The 19,297-nt window shown below is 41.0% G+C and overlaps 1 protein-coding gene across 5 annotated transcripts in view; it reads right to left on the reverse strand.

Moving 5' to 3' along the window:
• Positions 1 to 19,297, reverse strand: part of akt1 (v-akt murine thymoma viral oncogene homolog 1) — a 45,305-nt gene that overhangs the window by 22,652 nt on the left and 3,356 nt on the right. For all 5 annotated transcript variants that reach the window (XM_061844744.1, XM_061844745.1, XM_061844743.1 and 2 more), the window contains one exon: positions 15,332 to 15,477. In XM_061844744.1, coding sequence (XP_061700728.1) covers positions 15,332 to 15,377 — 46 coding nt within the window. In that variant the 5' untranslated portion in view covers positions 15,378 to 15,477. The remainder of the gene's footprint in view (positions 1 to 15,331; positions 15,478 to 19,297) is intronic.

Raw genomic sequence — 19,297 nt, forward strand, 5'->3', positions numbered from 1 at the left:
TGGAAGATTGTGGGGCATGGTAACTGTTGCTAAGGGGGGGCGGAGCTAAAGATCGCCAGTCAGAAAGGTCCATTATGCTTTGAGTGCCCTGGCTTACAAAAGGTGATGCTGTGTGAGTACTTTGTAAACTACACTAAATAGATTATCTGTCAAGTGTGTAACACTGTAGTGCTTGCTGACAATAGACAATTCATATAATAACATGCTTTTAGCTTCATCATGACAGTCTTCATATAAACCACATCTTTTTTGAAGCTGTGTCCTCCAAAACAGGAAACTGTCCAATAGACAGACCAAGTACGTCTATGTGACAAGTGTTTGTGAGAAATTGCTGTGACACAGATTAGCAAAGAAGAGAGAGCGGGCCCAAGCACTGCCAGTAAAGGATTACTCAATGAAACTGGCTGTATGACAGAAGACAGATTTGACAACAGAAGAGAAATGATCGAAGGAGAAGGGGCAAGAAAGCATCCTAGTGTGTAAAGAACTGAGCTGAGTAGTGAGACCGATCACTTCATATGTTCCCCACATATGTACAACTGCAAGCAGAGTGTGTACGAGGCATGTGCACCGTGTGTGTTTATGTGAGGAGCTGTCAAGGACTGATAGAGTATCTTTACATGACAAGCAGCTGCTGAGGTCGGGGATGCGCACTGGGCAAAGTGGAAAATAATGAACAGAGAACCACTGCCAAACAAACAGAATTTATCTTTATTTGCCAACTGCTACATGGCACTGTGTATACAGTATCAACCTGCCACTGACACACCCTTCATACCCCAGCCTGCTCACGCCAAAGTAGACAGGAAAAGAACAGGTTTGGCCACAGCTGCACATGAAGGCAAGTTGTCATATTTGTTTACATTGTATACAAATTCAATATTACTGCATCTGTGAAAAATCAGATGCCCAATCTATTGATGGTCTGTGGTTTCAATTGACTTAAAATGAGGAAAGAGGTTAAAACTTATTGCAGAACACACAAAGTACAAGTTTTTTATGTACTTCCTTGATATGCAGTTGCCAATTTGGATAAAGAGGCCCTTTGGATAAAGAGATGACCAATAGATGAAGGGGGATTCATAAAGTAAAAATGTTAAAACTGAACTTTCTGTATTGGGTTGCCTCTGCATGACCTCGACAGGAATGTTAAGGACACATTTCCAACTAATGGAAAAGATTTTCCTTTGGGTTTTTGAAAAGTTTCCCGTAGAGACAATGTTGTCCAAATGATCCCTATTCACATTAGGTAACAAAATTAAAGACTGTATGATACATACCGGGCGAATAATTTTATTCAGAAATACCATGCCCATGCTTACCATCATCTGCATGTACTGTACCCCACAGGATGGACAACCTTCTGAAAAAAAATTCCCTGATGCATAAGGCTGGTAAGCAAGGACGTCCACAAATAGACCCCCTGTGGTGCTCCAGCATTAGCCCTTTGCACTTGATGAGAAAAATGCCCTTTTGCCTGGAACCAATGTTTTATTTAAACAGCACATGTACTCAATAATGTATTTTAATGCAGTATTTATAATTAAATACTTGTGGTTTTAGTTTTGTAAAATATATTAAATTATATGAAATAGAGCAGAATACAAAAGAATGATTAATAATTAGGAAAATGTTATTTTCTTTTATTAACCTAATAATAGATGCCTTTTCAAGTCAAGTCACGTTTATCAAAGGGCTTGTGAGCCTACCCCGCCCCCAGAACTACCCAAATTTTGTTTCTTATTTGAAATAAAACATAGGTCTTAAGTTGAGATACAAGACAGTCTGATAAGATACATTGATATTGGTAACATTGTCCGAACAATGAATAAATTATTTTCACTAAATAACACAAAAAAGGATAGACAAGCAAAACAAATTCAATGAAACACAAAGTTAATCATTTTCATCGAGCCAGGTCATTTCCTGTCAAAGTACCATATATACAAGCCCACTGTTTTAATTTAGCCTAGCGCATGGCACCTTCAAGCAATATGTGAGAATACTTTTCAGAGCGCAGCACAAGAAACACGCATGTTTTTTTGAGCAGTAAAATGTGCCATCCCCCCTCCATGCTGAATAAATATCATTCCATCTAACGTCTTCTGGTGCCGCCACCGATCTCAATTATTGGCGATGGGGAGGAAGACAGAAACCGCAACCATGTAGTTTGAGACTGTTTGAGATGTTTTAAAATGTCTGGATTTCAGTTTCCAAAATTCTGCTTTGTGTGTAAACCAATAGCGAAAATTATGTTATTCATTTTTGGTTCAAGTCTGTCTCATCAAGTCACTATCACTCAAAGGAAGACATACTGTATTTGCTGATTAACCACTCTGTTCCAAATCCCTGTCACTTAACTTCTAAAGGTAATCAACAGAAGTTTAAAGCAACCCCAAAAATACCCAAATCCTCAATATTATGTGATGAAATACACACTGGAACAGGGTGTATGCACACTAACACTGAAAGGTACCAGATAGCGTCAGACAAAATCCGTCTCTCAATGTCCACAACCAGAGGTCGGACTTCCTGAGGGGGCTGCTGTTGGTCTTTGTTCCCGCCTGGTCATTCACGGCTTGGGGATGAGAGGAAGAGAGCCAGTACTAACCGCATGAACAGAGTATATGTGCATTTGTGTGAGAATCAGATGAGGTGATGTAGGAGGGGGGAGGTGGAGGATTAGAGAATTTAAACTCATTGGAGGAGGGGTGCTGGTGCCCTTTGTTGTTTCCTCCCCCACTCAGTCACACCGCCATCCCCTCAGTCTTTTTTTTTTTTTTTGCTGTGTTCTGCCTGTCGGTTGCAGCTGCAGCCTGCCACCAAGTGCCCTGCATCTCAATGAGCCACAGGCGGCCTGCTTCCAGAGGAGAGGGGGTCTTCCCGATGCAGGGGTCCCTATTGAGCCTAAGCAACCAGCAACTCTAAAATGCACTGGGGCATAGAGCTGTGAGTTGGGCCTCTTCCAATGCAAGGACGCCCTTTTCTCATCAATTATTTCCCTGTAATAAGCCACTATTGGGGGTCACATTATATGACATCTGTAAGAGGCTACACTTTTTTCCCCCTCTGCTCTTTGCTTTATCATATTCCTCTTACTGAAACCATTGTTGGTTCTTCCCTCTCCCATGCAGCTGTATGAGCTACTCCACTGCCAGGGGCTTTGGCAGTAGTATCAACAGGTTCTGAGGGAAGAGCTGCCACTGCCTCTATGTAGCCTTGTCTAGCCCTTCCTTTTACCCATCTTTCTCTCCATCACTGTGGGTGCTGCTGCCACCACAACAGGATAAAAAAAAGGAAGGAAGCAGGGTGGGGGCACGAGGGAGACTGCCTCTCTTTCTCACGCTCATAAGAAAGCCCTCGCTTCTTCTCTGTAGTGAGTGACACCTGCTGATTACCATAGAGACACTGTGGGTAGTTCCCCCATGCCATACGAGATTCGAGAGTTGCCCCCACTCTCTCTGAGTAAACAAGCAGTGCATGGATATAGATTGACAAACTTGCACCATGCCAAACACCAAATACTTTACAATTTCCAATTAGTGCAGATGATCTCCTAGTAACACCAACAAGCAGTTTACGCAGTAATCAAATAGAATTTCCCATATGTATACAGTATTTAACAGTTCTTGATTACGTTAGTGAGTCTGTTTGAGAATGAACCAAGGTACAGTATGTGGAGAATACATATAGCATAGGGTAAACTATTTTGGGAGACAGCTCTCTCTCTCTCTCTCTCTCTCTCTTTTTCGCTTGACCACTTCTGTCATGGGAGTGAGCTGTCAAGCAGGATTATTATCCTGGTCAACATAGAAGTGGGGTTCTGGATGTGGGGACAGACTTGTAGGATTTCATCAGGAGGAGGCAGGTAGAAGCAACGATGACTCCATTGGAACAAGTAGAATAAGGAGAACTTGAAAGTAAAAATCTAAGAAGAAAGGACAGCAATGAAGAAGCAATGGGACTAAAAAGAAAGAAAACCAAACCCTGTGAAACCCGGTGGTAGTACTTGAGCAGGCAGACTGCAAAACAAAGAAAGCAAGCAGCAGGCTTTCCATGAGAGGAGGTGAGCAGTGGAGCTGCCACCTCCCTCAGCATCCTGGTCCCCCTGCAATGCACAACAGCCTGCAGACAGCAGCATTTACTTCTCTCCACCACATTTAGCAGGGAGACTGCTTCCCATTACAGAGAGCAGGAGGTCTGTGCCAGCGGGTATAAAGTTTTGGCTTCCTGGTGTGACACCCTCTGGTACTGGACCCTGCCCACAGAGCCTCATGAAATCTACCATAAGCAAGCAGATACCCTAATGAGGGAATAGTAGTGAGAAGAGAAGTAAATTTCAGTACTAAGAAACAATGAATAGAATCAAACCCAGTGGGCGACCATCTCTACTATAAAACCTATTGTGGTCATTGCAATAAAATGTTATCTGCTCTGGATTAATGGAATTCATAGGTTAAATGTGTTTGGAATTTGAAATGGAGACAAAACAATCTAGTGATAGCCTTTAACCATATATGTAACAATGTGTTCCATCTTACGCATCTATGAATAATTAACTTGAGTTCCATTAATCCCAAGCAGCTATGCTTCCAGTAAGTTTTTTTTTTTTTTCTTGTAGGAATATTTTCGCCTTCTTGTCGTTCGATTCACTTCGGAGGTACACACCACCTTGCTGCTATATTGTCACACTATGATACAGACAGAGCTATTGCCATTGGGTCGAAGCATCCTGGGATACAAACAACCTAGATTAGGGTTTATTATTCTAAATTCTTCTACAATCAAGCAAGACAAAATAAAAAATGGGAAATGTGGCTTGTAAAGACAAGTATGGGTATCAACTCCTGGACAAGAGAACTACAGGATGAGAAAACTGAAGAGATAAAGTTAAAGCCCAAAGTACAGTCTTACAGCCAATAAGAATCCTGATTTCTCGAAACAGTCCTCATTAAACCATTATGAATCATTTTAAGTGTCTGAACTGCTATTAAGTGCATTTGAAAGGGCACGAAATATCACATTTCTTACACTAAAATTCCAAAAATTCCATAATTAAGAATAACTTTAAAAATGTTTTCATTCTTCTATAGCTGTGTGTGGCGTTGTAATGTTAAAACATGAGAAAAAGCTTCACTTTGCAGTGTATCAAACATGCAATCCCAATCCCCAAGCCCTGGGCCCACCCTTTTTCATGCCATCTACTGGACCACCAACAAGGTCTCGCTTGGAGGGGCAGGAAGCTTATGGGTGTTCTTGAGTCGCATGACTGGCAAAGGAGCCAATCAGCTGATGAGCTCCAAATCCGAGCCATGAGCGGTGAAACTGTAGCATCCTACACACATCATCAATGGACTCTTGTGAGGTAGACTGGGTCACTGAACAATGTTCTGGGAACATCACATAGACACTGTTTAACTTCTGTCTCACTCTTTTGCCTGTTTCTCTATTTTACCCCTCACAATATCTAACGCTGTGTTCACCCATCTCAATACAACCCTTTCCCACTCTTGAGTTGGAGCCAGCTGAGCGTGCTACCCAATTCTAACAGTTGTTCCCTTCGTTAGTCTAACGAGGGGGTCGGCTCTTTATACTTGTCAAGGAGCAAATGAGTCAAACACACAAGGGCCCAGGGAAAAGGAGAGGACAGGCTAGCGCTGTTCTGTTGAGCTTCATTGAGTTCTTGGCTACGGCACTTCCCTGGAAACTAGGGAACCCACAATCTGCCTTTTTGATGTTGGACGATGCTCTGGCTTTGATGAGAACTTTAGAAAAACACACTTGCTGAAAGGAACAACATGCTGGTCCACTCCTGGGCCACTGGAGGCCATGGGGACATTTAAAGTTAGTAAGGAATTGCCAGAGGTCCCCCACTGGCAACAGGACCACTAAATAAATCATCTCTAAAAATGACATACAGAGTATGGATGTGAATCTAGGTCAAATTATAGAAAATTATTTTTGGAGTTACAAACTACTACATCCATTACACCTAAAGGAAATGAATATGGGGTAAATCTGAGGAAAATTTGTAATGTCAGAGTTCACTGATGTTGTATAAGCGTGCTTCACAATTGGACAATGGATTGATTGGATTATTCCACGTTAAATTCATCCAACATTTTCATCATTGCAATTTCACACTGAGCACAGTCATGGTGGAACAACAATTGGTTGACAGTGGTACCTCGGTTTTCGAACGTCTTGGTTTTGGTACAGATTGGTTTTCGAACAAAAATCGGTATTCGAACACCCCAACCAGCTGACCCACGACGATTTGTTATTGTGCTTTTGAACGCACTCCCGAAAAAAACAAGACGTAATGCACGTGCGCGGCGCAACCATTTGACTCACGCATTCCTCTTCTCGCGGACGTTTCCCCGTACTGTAGTGACTTTTTTTCTTCAAATTGAGCAACATTAACTCCCGATCATGGCATTCTGATACACAAGGATGCCCTCAAAGCAAGTGATGTTGCTAAAGGAGCAACCGTGTTGACCAAGCAGAGGCCAAAGATCTTGGAGGAAGTTGAAAAGTTGCTTCTTATTTTTGTGAACAAGCAGCAGTTAGCAGGGGATAGTGTTGGCGAGGAAGGGAGGAGATGTCGTCTGATGAGGCTGAAGGCAGAAGGATGTCTCAAGTGCCAATATTAAATCTATCTGTCCTAAATAGAACGACATCCATAACTTTGTAGAACTTCATCACCCGAATAAAGCTGAATGTTCCAGAGCACTGCAAAATTTTAATGTTATGAACCACTTCAGAAAAGTGCTTAAAAGATGGCAGAAACAGATTCGTTCTTTGTGAAAAAGAGGAGTCACCCCACCGAAGACATTTGAAACTGTTGTTTTGCATTGCTATTTTCTTTTGTTCCATTAACCCTCCCTCTAGTTCCAAGTTATTTTTTTTTTTACGTTATGTACTTTCTGTGCAAATAAAAAACAATTTGCCCCCCCCCCCCCCATTATTGCTTGTTTACAGTTAGTCTGCACTTTTGTTAATAAAAAAAGATTTACAAAGCTGCGGGCCGAGTCGCTACAGATATGGCAATGCACTCCCAGCCGAGCATACTCTACTAGGCTAAAGCATACATTTTAAGCAGAAAATAAATATATTTGTTAAATTATCGAATTATATAGTCTTTAAACTATACATGTATTTCTACTATGCAGTTTATTATCAGGAAAAGCTTGAAAAAAAAAAATCAAAACAAATTTAGGCTTGGAACGCATTATTTGATTTTCCATTCATTGTAATGGGAAAACGTGCTTTGGTTTTCGAACATTTTGGGTTTTCAACCAACCTTCTGGAATGGATTGTGTTCGAGAACCCAGGCACCACTCTACTCCAAACTGTTGGATGTTCCAAGGAAGATCTTTAGCAAAGTAGTTGCAGATCAGACCAAGTCATTGGAACAAACTAAATGTTAATGGAAGGTTATGCATTTGGAATCAAATATTCAGTGGGCAGAATGAGCATTGCAAAGCCATCTGAATGTGGTCGAAGGTGCTGAGACAGAGATGGAAAGCAATTTGATGAAACCAACCCAAGGTGCAACTTAGAAGGCTAAAGCCTGAGGTGATGGACAGCAAGACATGGTTACTGCAGGTTCACCTTCTGTGCAGTGGCTCTGGAGCAAATATTGCATGACAGTGACGTGACACAAAAACGCCTTGCTGTCAAGGAGCCAAAGCGGACGTCCTAAAGTAAACCGTTCTGGGTGACATTTCATAGGGCACAGCTGCTCGACTGTGACATTATGCCAACTCACTGTTCCTGAAAGGTTGTTTGTTTAATGTCACAAGTAGATGGCCGTCACAACTTGAACTTGAGTGCAAGAGCACATTTCCAACAACTCAGCATGACTGTTTACTTACTGGTCACTATTTGATCGCTCTTTTGGTTATAGTTTTACCAATGCTTTTTTCTAATTAAATCTGTGCTCATGAGTCTGTGATTATGTAGAACAATTTACCAAGTTTGAGATGAAGCAAAAGAAAAAAAAAAAGAAAAAAAAAGGATATCCTCCGCTCTGATGTTTTACAGTCACACAGGTCTGACCATGTCTTCTGCATTTGAGTGTAAATGGAAAATCATCTTTTTTTAGGCTTCATTAAAGCTAACTGACTTTATACTGAAAAACATTTAAGACATTGAAAATTATGTTCAATAAAGTAGTTGAAAATCATTGTCAGCATCCAAAATGCAGCCCTATGGGGGCACAAAGCAGTGCAAACTGTAGGCCGGTCCCAAGCCCAGATAAATGCAGAGGGTTGCGTCAGGAAGGGCATCCGGCGTAAAAACTCTGCCAAACAAATGTGAGCGTTCATCTAAAGAATCCCATACCGGATCGGTCGTGGCCCGGGTTAACAACGCCTGCCCCCAGCACTGCTAACCTGCAGGGCGTCGGTGGAAATTCAGCTACTGTGGGTCGAAGACAAAGAAGAGGAGGAAACCGGATCTATTGTCAGAAGAAAAAGAGGAATGCACAGAGCCTACAACTGAGTGTAGGGACTTTGAATGTTGGGACTATGACAGGAAAACCTCAGGAGTTGGTTGACATGATGATTAAGAGAAAGGTTGATATTCTGTGCATCCAAGAGAGCAGGTGGAAAGGTAGTAAGGCTAGAAGTTTAGGAGCAGGGTTTAAATCATTCTACCACGGAGTAGATGGGAAGCGAAATGGAGTATGGGTTATTTTAAAGGAAGAGCTGGCTAAGAATGTCTTGGAGGTGAAAAGAGTATCAGATCGAGTGATGAGACTAAAATTTGAAATTGAGGGTGTTATGTACAATGTGGTTAGTGGCTATGCCCCATAGGTAGGATGTGACCGAGAGTTGAAAGAGAAATTCTGGAAGGAACTAGATGAAGTAGTTCTGAGCATACAAGACAGCGAGAGAGTTGTGATTGGTGCAGATTGTAATGGACATCTTGGTAAAGGAAACAGGGGCGATGAAGAAGTGATGGGTAAGTACGGCATCCAGGAAAGGAACTTTGAAGGACAGATGGTGGTGGACTTTGCAAAAAGGATCGAGATGGCTGTAGTGAACACTTATTTCCAGAAGAGGGAGGAACATATAGTGACCTACAAGAGCGGAGGTAGAAGCACGCATGTGGATTATATTTTGTGCAGACGATGTAATCTGAAGGAGGTTACTGACTGTAAAGTAGTGGTAGGGGAGAGTGTAGCTCGACAGCATAGGATGGTGGTGTGTAGGATGACTCTGGTGGTGGGTAGGATTAAGAAGACAAAGGTAGAGCAGAGAACCATGTGGTGGAAGCTGAGAAAGGAAGAATGTTGTGCAGCCTTTCGGAAAGAGGTGAGAGAGGGTCTCGATGGACAGCAGAAGCTCCCGGAAGACTGGACTAGGACAACCAAAGTAATCAGAGAGACAGGCAGGAGAGTACTTGGTGTGTCTTTTGGTAGGAAAGGGGAGAAGGAGACTTGGTGGTGGAACCACAAAATACAGGGAGTCATACAAGGAAAGAGATTAGCGAAGAAGTGGGATACTGAGAGGACTGAGGAGAAGCGAAAGGAGTACATCGAGATGTGACATTGGGCAAAGGTAGAGGTGGCAAAAGCTAAATAAGAGGCATATGAAGACATGTACACCAGGTTGGACATGAAAGGAGGAGAAAAGGATCTCTACAGGTTGGCCAGAGAGAGGGATAGAGATGGGAAGGATGTGCAGCAGGTAAGGGTGATTAAGGATAAAGATGGAAATGTGTTGACTGGTGCCAGTACTGTGCTAAATAGATGGAAAGAATACTTTGAGAAGTTGATGAATGAAGAAAATGAGAGAGAAGGAAGAGTTGAAGAGGCAAGTGTGAAGGACCAGGAAGTGGCAATGATTACTATGGGGGAAGTCAGAAAGGCACTACAAAGGATGAAAACTGGAAAGGCAGTTGGTCCTGATGACATACCGGTAGAGGTATGGAACCAATTTGGAGAGATGGCTGTGGAGTTTTTGACCAACTTATTCAACAGAATACTAGCGGGCGAAAAGATGCCTGAAGAATGGAGGAAAAGTGTTCGAGTTTCCATATTTAACCACAAAGGGGATGTTCAGAGCTGTGGGAACTAAAGAGGAATAAAATTGATGAGCCACACAATGAAGTTATGGGAAAGAGTAGTGGAGGCTAGACTCAGGACAGAAGTAAGCATCTGCGAGCAACAGTATGGTTTCAAGCCTAGAAAGAGTACCACAGATGCATTATTTGCCTTGAGGATGCTAGTGGAAAAGTACAGAGAAGGTCAGAAAGAGCTACATTGTGTCTTTGTGGATCTAGAGAAAGCCTATGACAGAGTACCAAGAGAGGAACTGTGGTACTGCATGCGTAAGCCTGGTGTGGCAGAGAAGTATGTTAAAATAGTACAGGACATGGATGATGGCAGCAGAACAATGGTGAGGTGTGCCTTAGCTGTGACAGAGGAATTTAAGGTGGAGGTGGGACTGCATCAGGGATCACCTATGAGCCCCTTCCTGTTTGCAAAGGTAATGGATAGGCTGACAGACGAGGTTTGACTGGAATCCCCTTGGACCATGATGTTTGCAGATGATATTGTGATATGCAGTGAAAGCAGGGAGCATGCAGAGGAACAATTAGAAAGATGGAGACATGCACTGGAAAGGAGAGGAATGAAGATTAGCCGAAGTAAAACAGAATATATGTGCGTGAATGAGAAAAGTGGAGGGGGAAGAGTGAGGCTCCAGGGAGAAGAGATAGCGAGGGTAGATGACTTCAAATATTTAGGGTCAACAATCCAGAGCAATGGTGAGTGTGGTAAGGAAGTGAAGAAACGGGTCCAAGCAGGTTGGAACAGCTGGCGAAAGGTGTCTGGTGTGTTATGTGACAGAAGAGTCTCTGCTAGGATGAAGGGCAAAGTTTACAAAACAGTGGTGAGGCCGACCATGATGTACGGATTAGAGACGGTGGCACTGAAGAAACAACAGGAAGCAGAACTGGAGGTGGCAGAAATGAAGATGTTGAGGTTCTCGCTCGGAGTGACCAGGTTGGATAGGATTAGAAATGAGCTCATTAGAGGGACAGCCAAAGTTGGATGTTTTGGAGACAAGATTCGAGAGAGCAGACTTCGATGGTTTGGACATGTTCAGAGGCGAGAGAGTGAGTATATTGGTAGAAGGATGCTGAGGATGGAGCTCCCAGGCAAAAGAGCGAGAAGAAGACCAAATGTGGTGAGGGAAGACATGAGGGCAGTTGGGGTTAGAGAGGAAGATGCAGGAGATAGACTAAAATGGCAAAAGATGACACGCTGTGGTGACCCCTAACGGGACAAGCCAAAAGGAAAAGAAGAAGATTGTCAGCATCCAACTCCACAGCAGTTGTGGTAAAGACTTCCAGAAAATGCTCTTGTAACCTTCTCCTATCACTTAATCCTGTGTGCCAGCGTCTTGGTTTTACCAGCTTCCAGGAAAAGACTAGTTCCTTGACCCAAGGCCTTTAAAGTCATCATTGGTCTCAGACATTTTGTTTATCATGTTTAGCTTCTGATGGTGATGGACTCTGAGAGGCACCTGTGGTTTGAGCGCTGAGACAGTGTGACTACAGCACTCAAAGTCAGCAGGTATGCGAGGAATCCTTCCTCATATAAACAACAGGACTAACACCCACCACACCACAAAGGTACGTGTGTCAGAGGAGTCCAATGACACCAACTGGAGACTTGATGGCCATTTACATTTTAAATGAGAAATTATTTGACTCATAATTCTTCTAACAAGAGTATAATGTTTGCCAATTAGTTATCTAAGTGTATATGACCATTCATATTTAGCGCAACTTTACAATCATGAAAAATATTACTGCGAGAGCTGTAAAATGTTTCAATGAGGTGAATCAAGAAAAATTTGTTTTTCAGTTTTGTCTTTATATAGCACAATTTAAAAGCTATGCATACTGCACATTTTTTTTTACTCTGAGTTTGTTAAGGGCAACTAGTTAATATTGGAAATGAGCTGAGCTGTGAGATGGTCTTCTCTCGAAATCTTGATTAAGAAAGAGGTACTTTCTGAGAATTGACTTCCTCTTGTTTGTTGTGCACAGCATTACTGCTACTTTGTTTTTACATAACGGTTTGATTGCTTGGAAGATTTCTAGTGAATGTGGTGATGACAACATTCTACATCTGATTTGATTGAACTTTAAGTGCCAGCATTTGAAGGTTATCGTCAGAGGTTATTTCATAAGTGTAACATCTGATATCTTTACCAAACGCAGTACAACATTTTAAGTCCAAGTTTGTACAATTCAGAGAAACATATCCCAGGCAAGTAGCTTAAAAAAAGTGTCTCAGCATCATTTAGAGTCTAAAACATGAGTCTAAATTTTAAACCATGTATCTCTCTGGACTTCAGTTCACTTTGATGTGTATTTTGGTTTTGAATTTGTTTGCAACACTTATTCTGAGTTTCCTTTGGGTACACCGGTTCCCTCCCACAATCCAAAAACATGTAAGGAAGGTTAATTAAAAACTCTAAATTGCCCATAGGTGTTGATATGAGTGTGAATGGTTGTTTGTTTATATAGGGTATGCCCTGCAGTTGGCTGGCAACCAGTTCAGGGTGTTCCCTGCCTTCTACCAGCAGTTACAGTAGCTGGGATAGGCTCCAGAATACCTGAGACCCTAGTGAGGATAAGAGGTGTTAAAAAATGGAGGGATGGGTGGATGGATCAAAAAAAAGGGCCACTGGCAACAACAGGAGAGAAGAAGAATTTTTGGAAATATGAGAACACATTCAAAACAGAGACACCAGTGTCACTACAGACAGGGATTAACTTTAATAATGTTCAAAAATGTAATTTGTGGAGCACACGCCCAATTTCTTCTGCCACACATGGATTTGGGAATTTATGTTCAAAATTATACCACTAGCCATGTATAACAATTAATGATAAAGCACAATTAAAAATAGTCTGTACAGTCAATAATGGTGTCATGAATTTGTTGGTTTGATCCTGAAATGCAAAAGAAAAAATAATGTAGGTGCTCTGAAACTAAGTTCGACCTCAAAGGTTTCATAGTTGTACACTATTTCAGCAATATTTTTTCATGACTTTTTTATAATCTTTCACTGACTTTCCAAGATAAACTTATTTACAAATTTCAGTCTTAACACTGAAAATGCAAAAAGACTAACACGGGACATCATTTGAAACAGTGCAGTCGGTGCCACTATCAAATTACAGATACATCTTAATACACTTTACAATGTTTTTACTGCAAAAGAAACAAAATTATGAATAACATTAGCAGATGAACAGTCTGAGCTCTCTTTGTCACAGCGAGCAAGAGAAAGAGAGAACAAAAATATTTTAGGACTAGGAATACAATTTCCTGAACGTATCTATTGTTGTTGCAGCAACATTAAATATTATTTTTTGCTTTTATCCCCCCCTACAATATACAATTTCTTAGCAACCTGGCTGCTGGGAAACATTAGGAAAAACAATGTACGTCTATTAACAACTTGTAGGAGTGGTGGGTTTTATCACTTAATGCCCACAAAAACTTTGAGAACTTCTGTTGTTGTTACATTAGACCCAGCCAAGTTCATGTCTTCATCAAAAAACAACCACGTAGGACAGTGCAGCAATGACATCACCTGTTGCTATAAACTAACTGATGGAATATCTTCTAGAGTGTTCAGAATTCTCTGTGTGTTTCTTTTCCCTCATGTGGCTTACAAGTGCCGGTTCTCTAATGCTGGTTACATTTAAGGACTTGGAGCTAAGTCTGCATTTTGAACGTCCGTGGTCAGGGTATTTTAGGAGTTCATGTATAAACTTTTCTCAAAAAAATAGAAAAAAAGAACAATAAAAAAACACATCTGTTGTTGAAACTACATTTTCCAGCCATTTTTTTTTTACTAATATAACATTTCAAAATCCACATCTAGCAGTAAAAAAGTGGCTGACAACAGCAGTGAATGGTGAATGGAAAAGTCACATTACCACTATAACGTGACTGAAGCATCTGTCAATTGATATTGAAATAGCGTGTTATACATGTTTTATTCATTCTAAATATTATCCATGCAAAATTTCCAGTGTTGGGGAAGTTATGTTTCTACACAAACTAGTTTAAAGTTCAGTTCACAACTTAGAAAATTAACTAAAATCGTGCTCAAAGGTACTGACTCACCTGTCGTGCCATTACTTTTTTTAGCATGATTATATTGGCTAGCGTACATATTTGTCCCCAAAAAATCTTCTCACTATTTAGTCATTTAGCAAATATAATTTGGTAAACCTAATTGGCCTAAAAGTAAAGGGTTAGTCTGGTTTCATGTTAGTCACGAAAAAAAAGCATAATTAAACATTTTTTTGTCATTTTTTTAGCGCAAGTGTAGTTCACTTCATAGTTCATTCTTTGTTTTTTTTTTAACTAAGTTCACTGTACCAAATATGAATTGGTTTATAGTCCTTTTTCTCAATGTTTTTATGAGTTATTACCCATCAAATACTGTCATTTCCCCATTGTTCCCACCTATTCAGTCTATACTAGTACCCACCTGCAGCTTTCACCCTATAGTCTCAAAAACATGAGAAAAAAAAATGCTGTTTTGTCTTTTTTTAAAATGAGGAATCAAAACAAAAACTGGACCGTATTCCTTAATGTGCAAACAATCACGCAACACTGTATATGACATGACCGATGGTGAACGTTGCATTCAGTCTCAGGCATTGAAAACTACATAACTCATAGCTCTAGCTGACTAGAATACAAAAGATATTATCTTATATTACAAAAAAATACACTCCATATTGTGACAGTGTGGTTGTATAGTGGGTTAACTAAAGCATTCTGATGGAAACAATAAGTGTCCTTGTGATCCATTTTCAGAATTGTGTATAACAAAAGAACCGAAGCACACATTCACTCCAATTTACAGAGAGTCCCTGAACACACCCAACGCAGTCGGGCAGCTCCGATGTGACTGCCTAACGTAAACATGAATGACGGCCGCACTGAATTGGTTGCCAAATACAGCTTTCATCCCTCAATATATGAATCCTCGTAAAGTGTGTTTAGTTGGATTTTCTCTGGAAATGCCTCACCACATTGAACACTGAATATTTCCAGGACTTTTCCAAACTTTTAAAGAATATCTACCAACTTTTCAAGGACCTTGCATTTTCAATTTCCACAACCTCTCCAGGTTTTTCATGACTGCAAAAACTCACTCACCCAACCCCAAAAAATGTCACTGAATGTGGTGATCAACTGTACTACAGATAGTGAACTTTTAACATGCATTATACTGTGCATTAAACATAAAACCTAGATTTCACAGAATGTATTTGATACCTCTTTTATGCAGCCATCCCTCCTTGACAATCACTACATTGGTCATGTTGGTGGACAGGGTAGAGGATCCAGGATTTCCACAGGTAGAGTCACTTCGTTTTCCCAAGTTCTTTTCACTCAGCTCGGCGCACGAGGCCTGTGGTTATCTATTAGTTAGAAAAAGGTAAAAATTAGCCCTATATGGAGGTGGAACATTTTTTTCCCCTCCAGTCTGAATATTAACTTTCAGATCAACTTAAAGCAAAGAGGCCCAGGAGGTGGTGCTTTATGGTTCAGGTAGTAAAAGAGATACATTTTGTGTTACTAATGCTACATGAGAAAAACAACAACCATTCTTGACAGATGATTCCACCCATTTGACTGAGTGAGGTGATTAAATACCACAGTTTTGGTTGACTTAAAATTCGTGAATAGCAGTAACTTAGTATGCTGCCAACAACCGTCTAAGAATGTAAACACCTTTTACGTGCCATATCTGTAAGCGTTGTTTTTACTCATGCCTGACCTATGGTGCAAGAACACGGAAATGTTGCTGGATTGCGTCCAGACAAACGGCCTGTCTGATGTGAGCATAACCAAAGTAACTGACACATGACACACTAACATTGCTAAGTACAGAACAAACATTCATATGGAATATGATAATAGCAGAGGTCTTACCTGCTCATACTCAAAAATGACCATGTAATATTAAGACAGACAAGTAAACTACACACACTTTGAACATTGGTTAGACAATTACAATGATGCTCACTGCAAGAGCTCTGTCAGAAATTATCTGTATAGAAAGATAGCAATGTTTAGATGTGATTGGCACTGAAACAATTATTGCATAGTATGTTTATCAGTTTGTGTAGACTCATTCAATCTCAAATGCATATCAGTTCCGTGCATAACTGCATGCTACAATTTAAAAAATTTGTGCATGGACAGTAGATAACCAAATTGTATCCCACTGGGCCTTTTCAAGTTATAGCACTGTACAATCAGGTTCCAAAAACATGCATCTCAAATTAAACTGGCATTTCTTGAATGAATGAGTGATTCAATTTAAAAAATAAGACACGTTTTCAGAAGTGAAAAACCTATGTACAACACAGCAAGAATTTCGAGAATTGGATAACGCAGGGCAATTGATTTTTTTTTTGTGAGGGGAGAAAAAAACCCTGCCCTTTCATGGACGTAGTTTGTGTTATGTCGGCAATACAAAAATCTAAAAACACCTTCAAATTACCTGCATATAACCTCATGATTTATCAATATTTCTCCTTGAACAGTACGGTGTACAATGTAACCTGCCTCCGTCTCACAGTTGTGAGGTAGGACGTTTAAATCTGGGTTCTGGCCTTCCTTAAGTTAAGTTTGCATGCTCTCCCCATACCTGCATGGGTTTTCTCCAGGTACTCAATTTTCAGAATGGTTGGTTGTTTTTATGTGCCCTGTAACTTGGTGCCGATCAGTTCAGGGCATAACCCGCCTTTTGCCCAAAGTCGGCTGGGATAGGCTCGAGGCACAAGGATACCAGGAGTACAAGGAAGATACAAGGAGTCACACGGATATACAGTAAAGAATGGATGGATGGATTTCTTTCTGTTTTGTCTTGTAGTCGGGAGTACCCCTTCTCCAAAAGTTTCAGTTTTAAACAAAATCAGAAATTCTGAGGGGTTTCTTTAAGTCTACGCGCCAAAATTAGTGTGATCTTTCAAATGGAGTCAGTTGCCGTAAAAATATAAATTCTATTCCACAAATGGAACATAATTTGTGAGAGGAGCAGTGTGCGCAGTAGAATAATTTATTCTGTTTAACCAGGTTGGGCTATTGAGAACAGTTTGTCATTTATAATGAGTATAAGTCATGTACTTTATTTATTTTTGTTGTTGTAGATTTACTTGTTATGGATGATTTTGGAGGAGTTTGATGTCCTCATTAAATGTTTTTTTTTTTTTTAATTACACAAAGGTGGCAGCCATGTCACATTGCTATTCTTAATCCTTCGGTTAGATACAATAATAAACATAATACTGTATTGTTAAATCCCTCTCTGAATTGAAATCAATCCCTCTGTCTAAACTTGAATTACTCTCTTTGCAAGGGCATATTTTTCAATAAAACTGGTGTTTTGGATCACATTAGATTTTGAGAATTTTAGAATGATCCCATCAGTTTCCGATGTCCAGAAACTGAAAATATTCAAAACAGTGAGGGTATCGTAACAAAGCACTTGACCTTTCTCTTCATTTACCTCTTGTAAATGCAGCTTTGAATGCAGGAGAGAGAAAAGAAAGGATCAATTTGCCTACTTGCTCACACAAATGTCACACACTGCACCAGGCGATCTCTGCCCTTCCACTGAAATCAATTTGTCTGCCGCCACTCCATCAGAGTGAAGCCATCAAAAGAGCTCTGTGTGAGTGGCCTCAGCCAGCCTACTGCCAGGGACAATAACAGGAAGTGGATGTGACTATTGACAGACTACAAGTCATATCAGTACAGCCATGGGTTCAAATAAATGTGTCACTGAGTGTGGTGATCAACACACCTTTTACTGTCGTTGTGCTCACTTATGTCAATGAGCATAAAGAGTTTGCGGGTTAGTTTTACAACGTGTTTTTTGTTTATTGCAGTGAGGTTGTGGCGCATGTGTCCCAAAGTTGACAGTGGAAAGATCTTGGAGCCGACTGGGGCATTCAAACACCAAGCAATTGGATCCCTTCAGCATCTTGGTGTGCACAGAGTGTCACAAGCGCACACATATTATAAACAGTACACATTTGGATACTTCACACAAACAAACTCGGGCGCGTACGCCGCAGCCGAAAAAGCAACACATGCACAAGAGCAGCTCTGGAGCCACAACAGAGTGCTGCTGTTTTAATGGGAGCGACCTGTTGCTACTGCGGCCTGTGTGGAAAAAGCTGGGCTGCTGCCAGTGCTGCAGCCAGCAGCCACTGAATGAACCCAGTACCCTGACAGCGGGTCACATGGTTCTCGGGCCTCTGCGCCGCCACCGCCTGCCTGCCTTACTGTCACTGCGGCTTTTAATCATTCATTTTTTGGGGCCAACTCATTCAGTGCAAATCAGTGTCATGAAGCGAAGATCCCACAGACACACACTGCATCTGTGACTTGAGCGAGGAAGGACAGTCACAAGTGTTTATGGCAGGAGGAAGAAATTCAGGCCAACCCCACCACACTACTTCCTTCATCACAGATCAATGGTTGTAAGCTTGTTTATGCTCTATTTTCTGCTCGTGCTGGGGCAAGAGTCCGCAGCTGGTCTACAGTTACAAAACGTATACTCTTTTACTCAAGTATTTATAACATTTTGAAGTGAGACCATTCATCATGCACACTGGGTAATGGGAAATGAATCCTGCAGTGACAGCCATAATGTCAAATAGAGAGTGTGAAGTTCTTGAGTGAAGTTCCCTGAAAGTACCTTACAAATGATAACATCATAACTAAAGTGGAACTTCTAAAGCCAAATAACCCTGAAGGCATGCGGAGTAGTAACTTAGTGACAAAAGTCATGCACACATCCCAGTTCTTGGTGCTCAGTACAAAACTGGTCGATGGAACAGAATGTACGCTGAAAAGTAAAGAATGTTGACTCATTATGTGATGAGACTCGCTTTCAAAGCACAATTTCAGTCTGCACTTCTATGGCAATGTGTGATGAGAATTAAAAACAGGGATATTGTTTTGTATAGTTTGTTAATCGCGGTCAAGCAATTTTTACACGTACATGTATAATAGTTGGATTTTGTATAGATTACATCCCAATCATGGGTGGCACAGTGGATCAGCTGGTATAACGTTGGCCTCACATTTCTGAGGTCCCGGGTTCAATCCATGCCCCGCCTGTATGGAGTTTGCATGTACTCCGCGTGCCTGTGTGGGTTTTTTTCCGGGCACTCTGGTTTCCTCCCACATCCCAAAAACATGCAACATTAATTGGACACTCCA

Source organism: Syngnathoides biaculeatus, chromosome 15 (genome assembly GCF_019802595.1).
Source record: "Syngnathoides biaculeatus isolate LvHL_M chromosome 15, ASM1980259v1, whole genome shotgun sequence".
Lineage (NCBI taxonomy): Eukaryota > Metazoa > Chordata > Actinopteri > Syngnathiformes > Syngnathidae > Syngnathoides > Syngnathoides biaculeatus.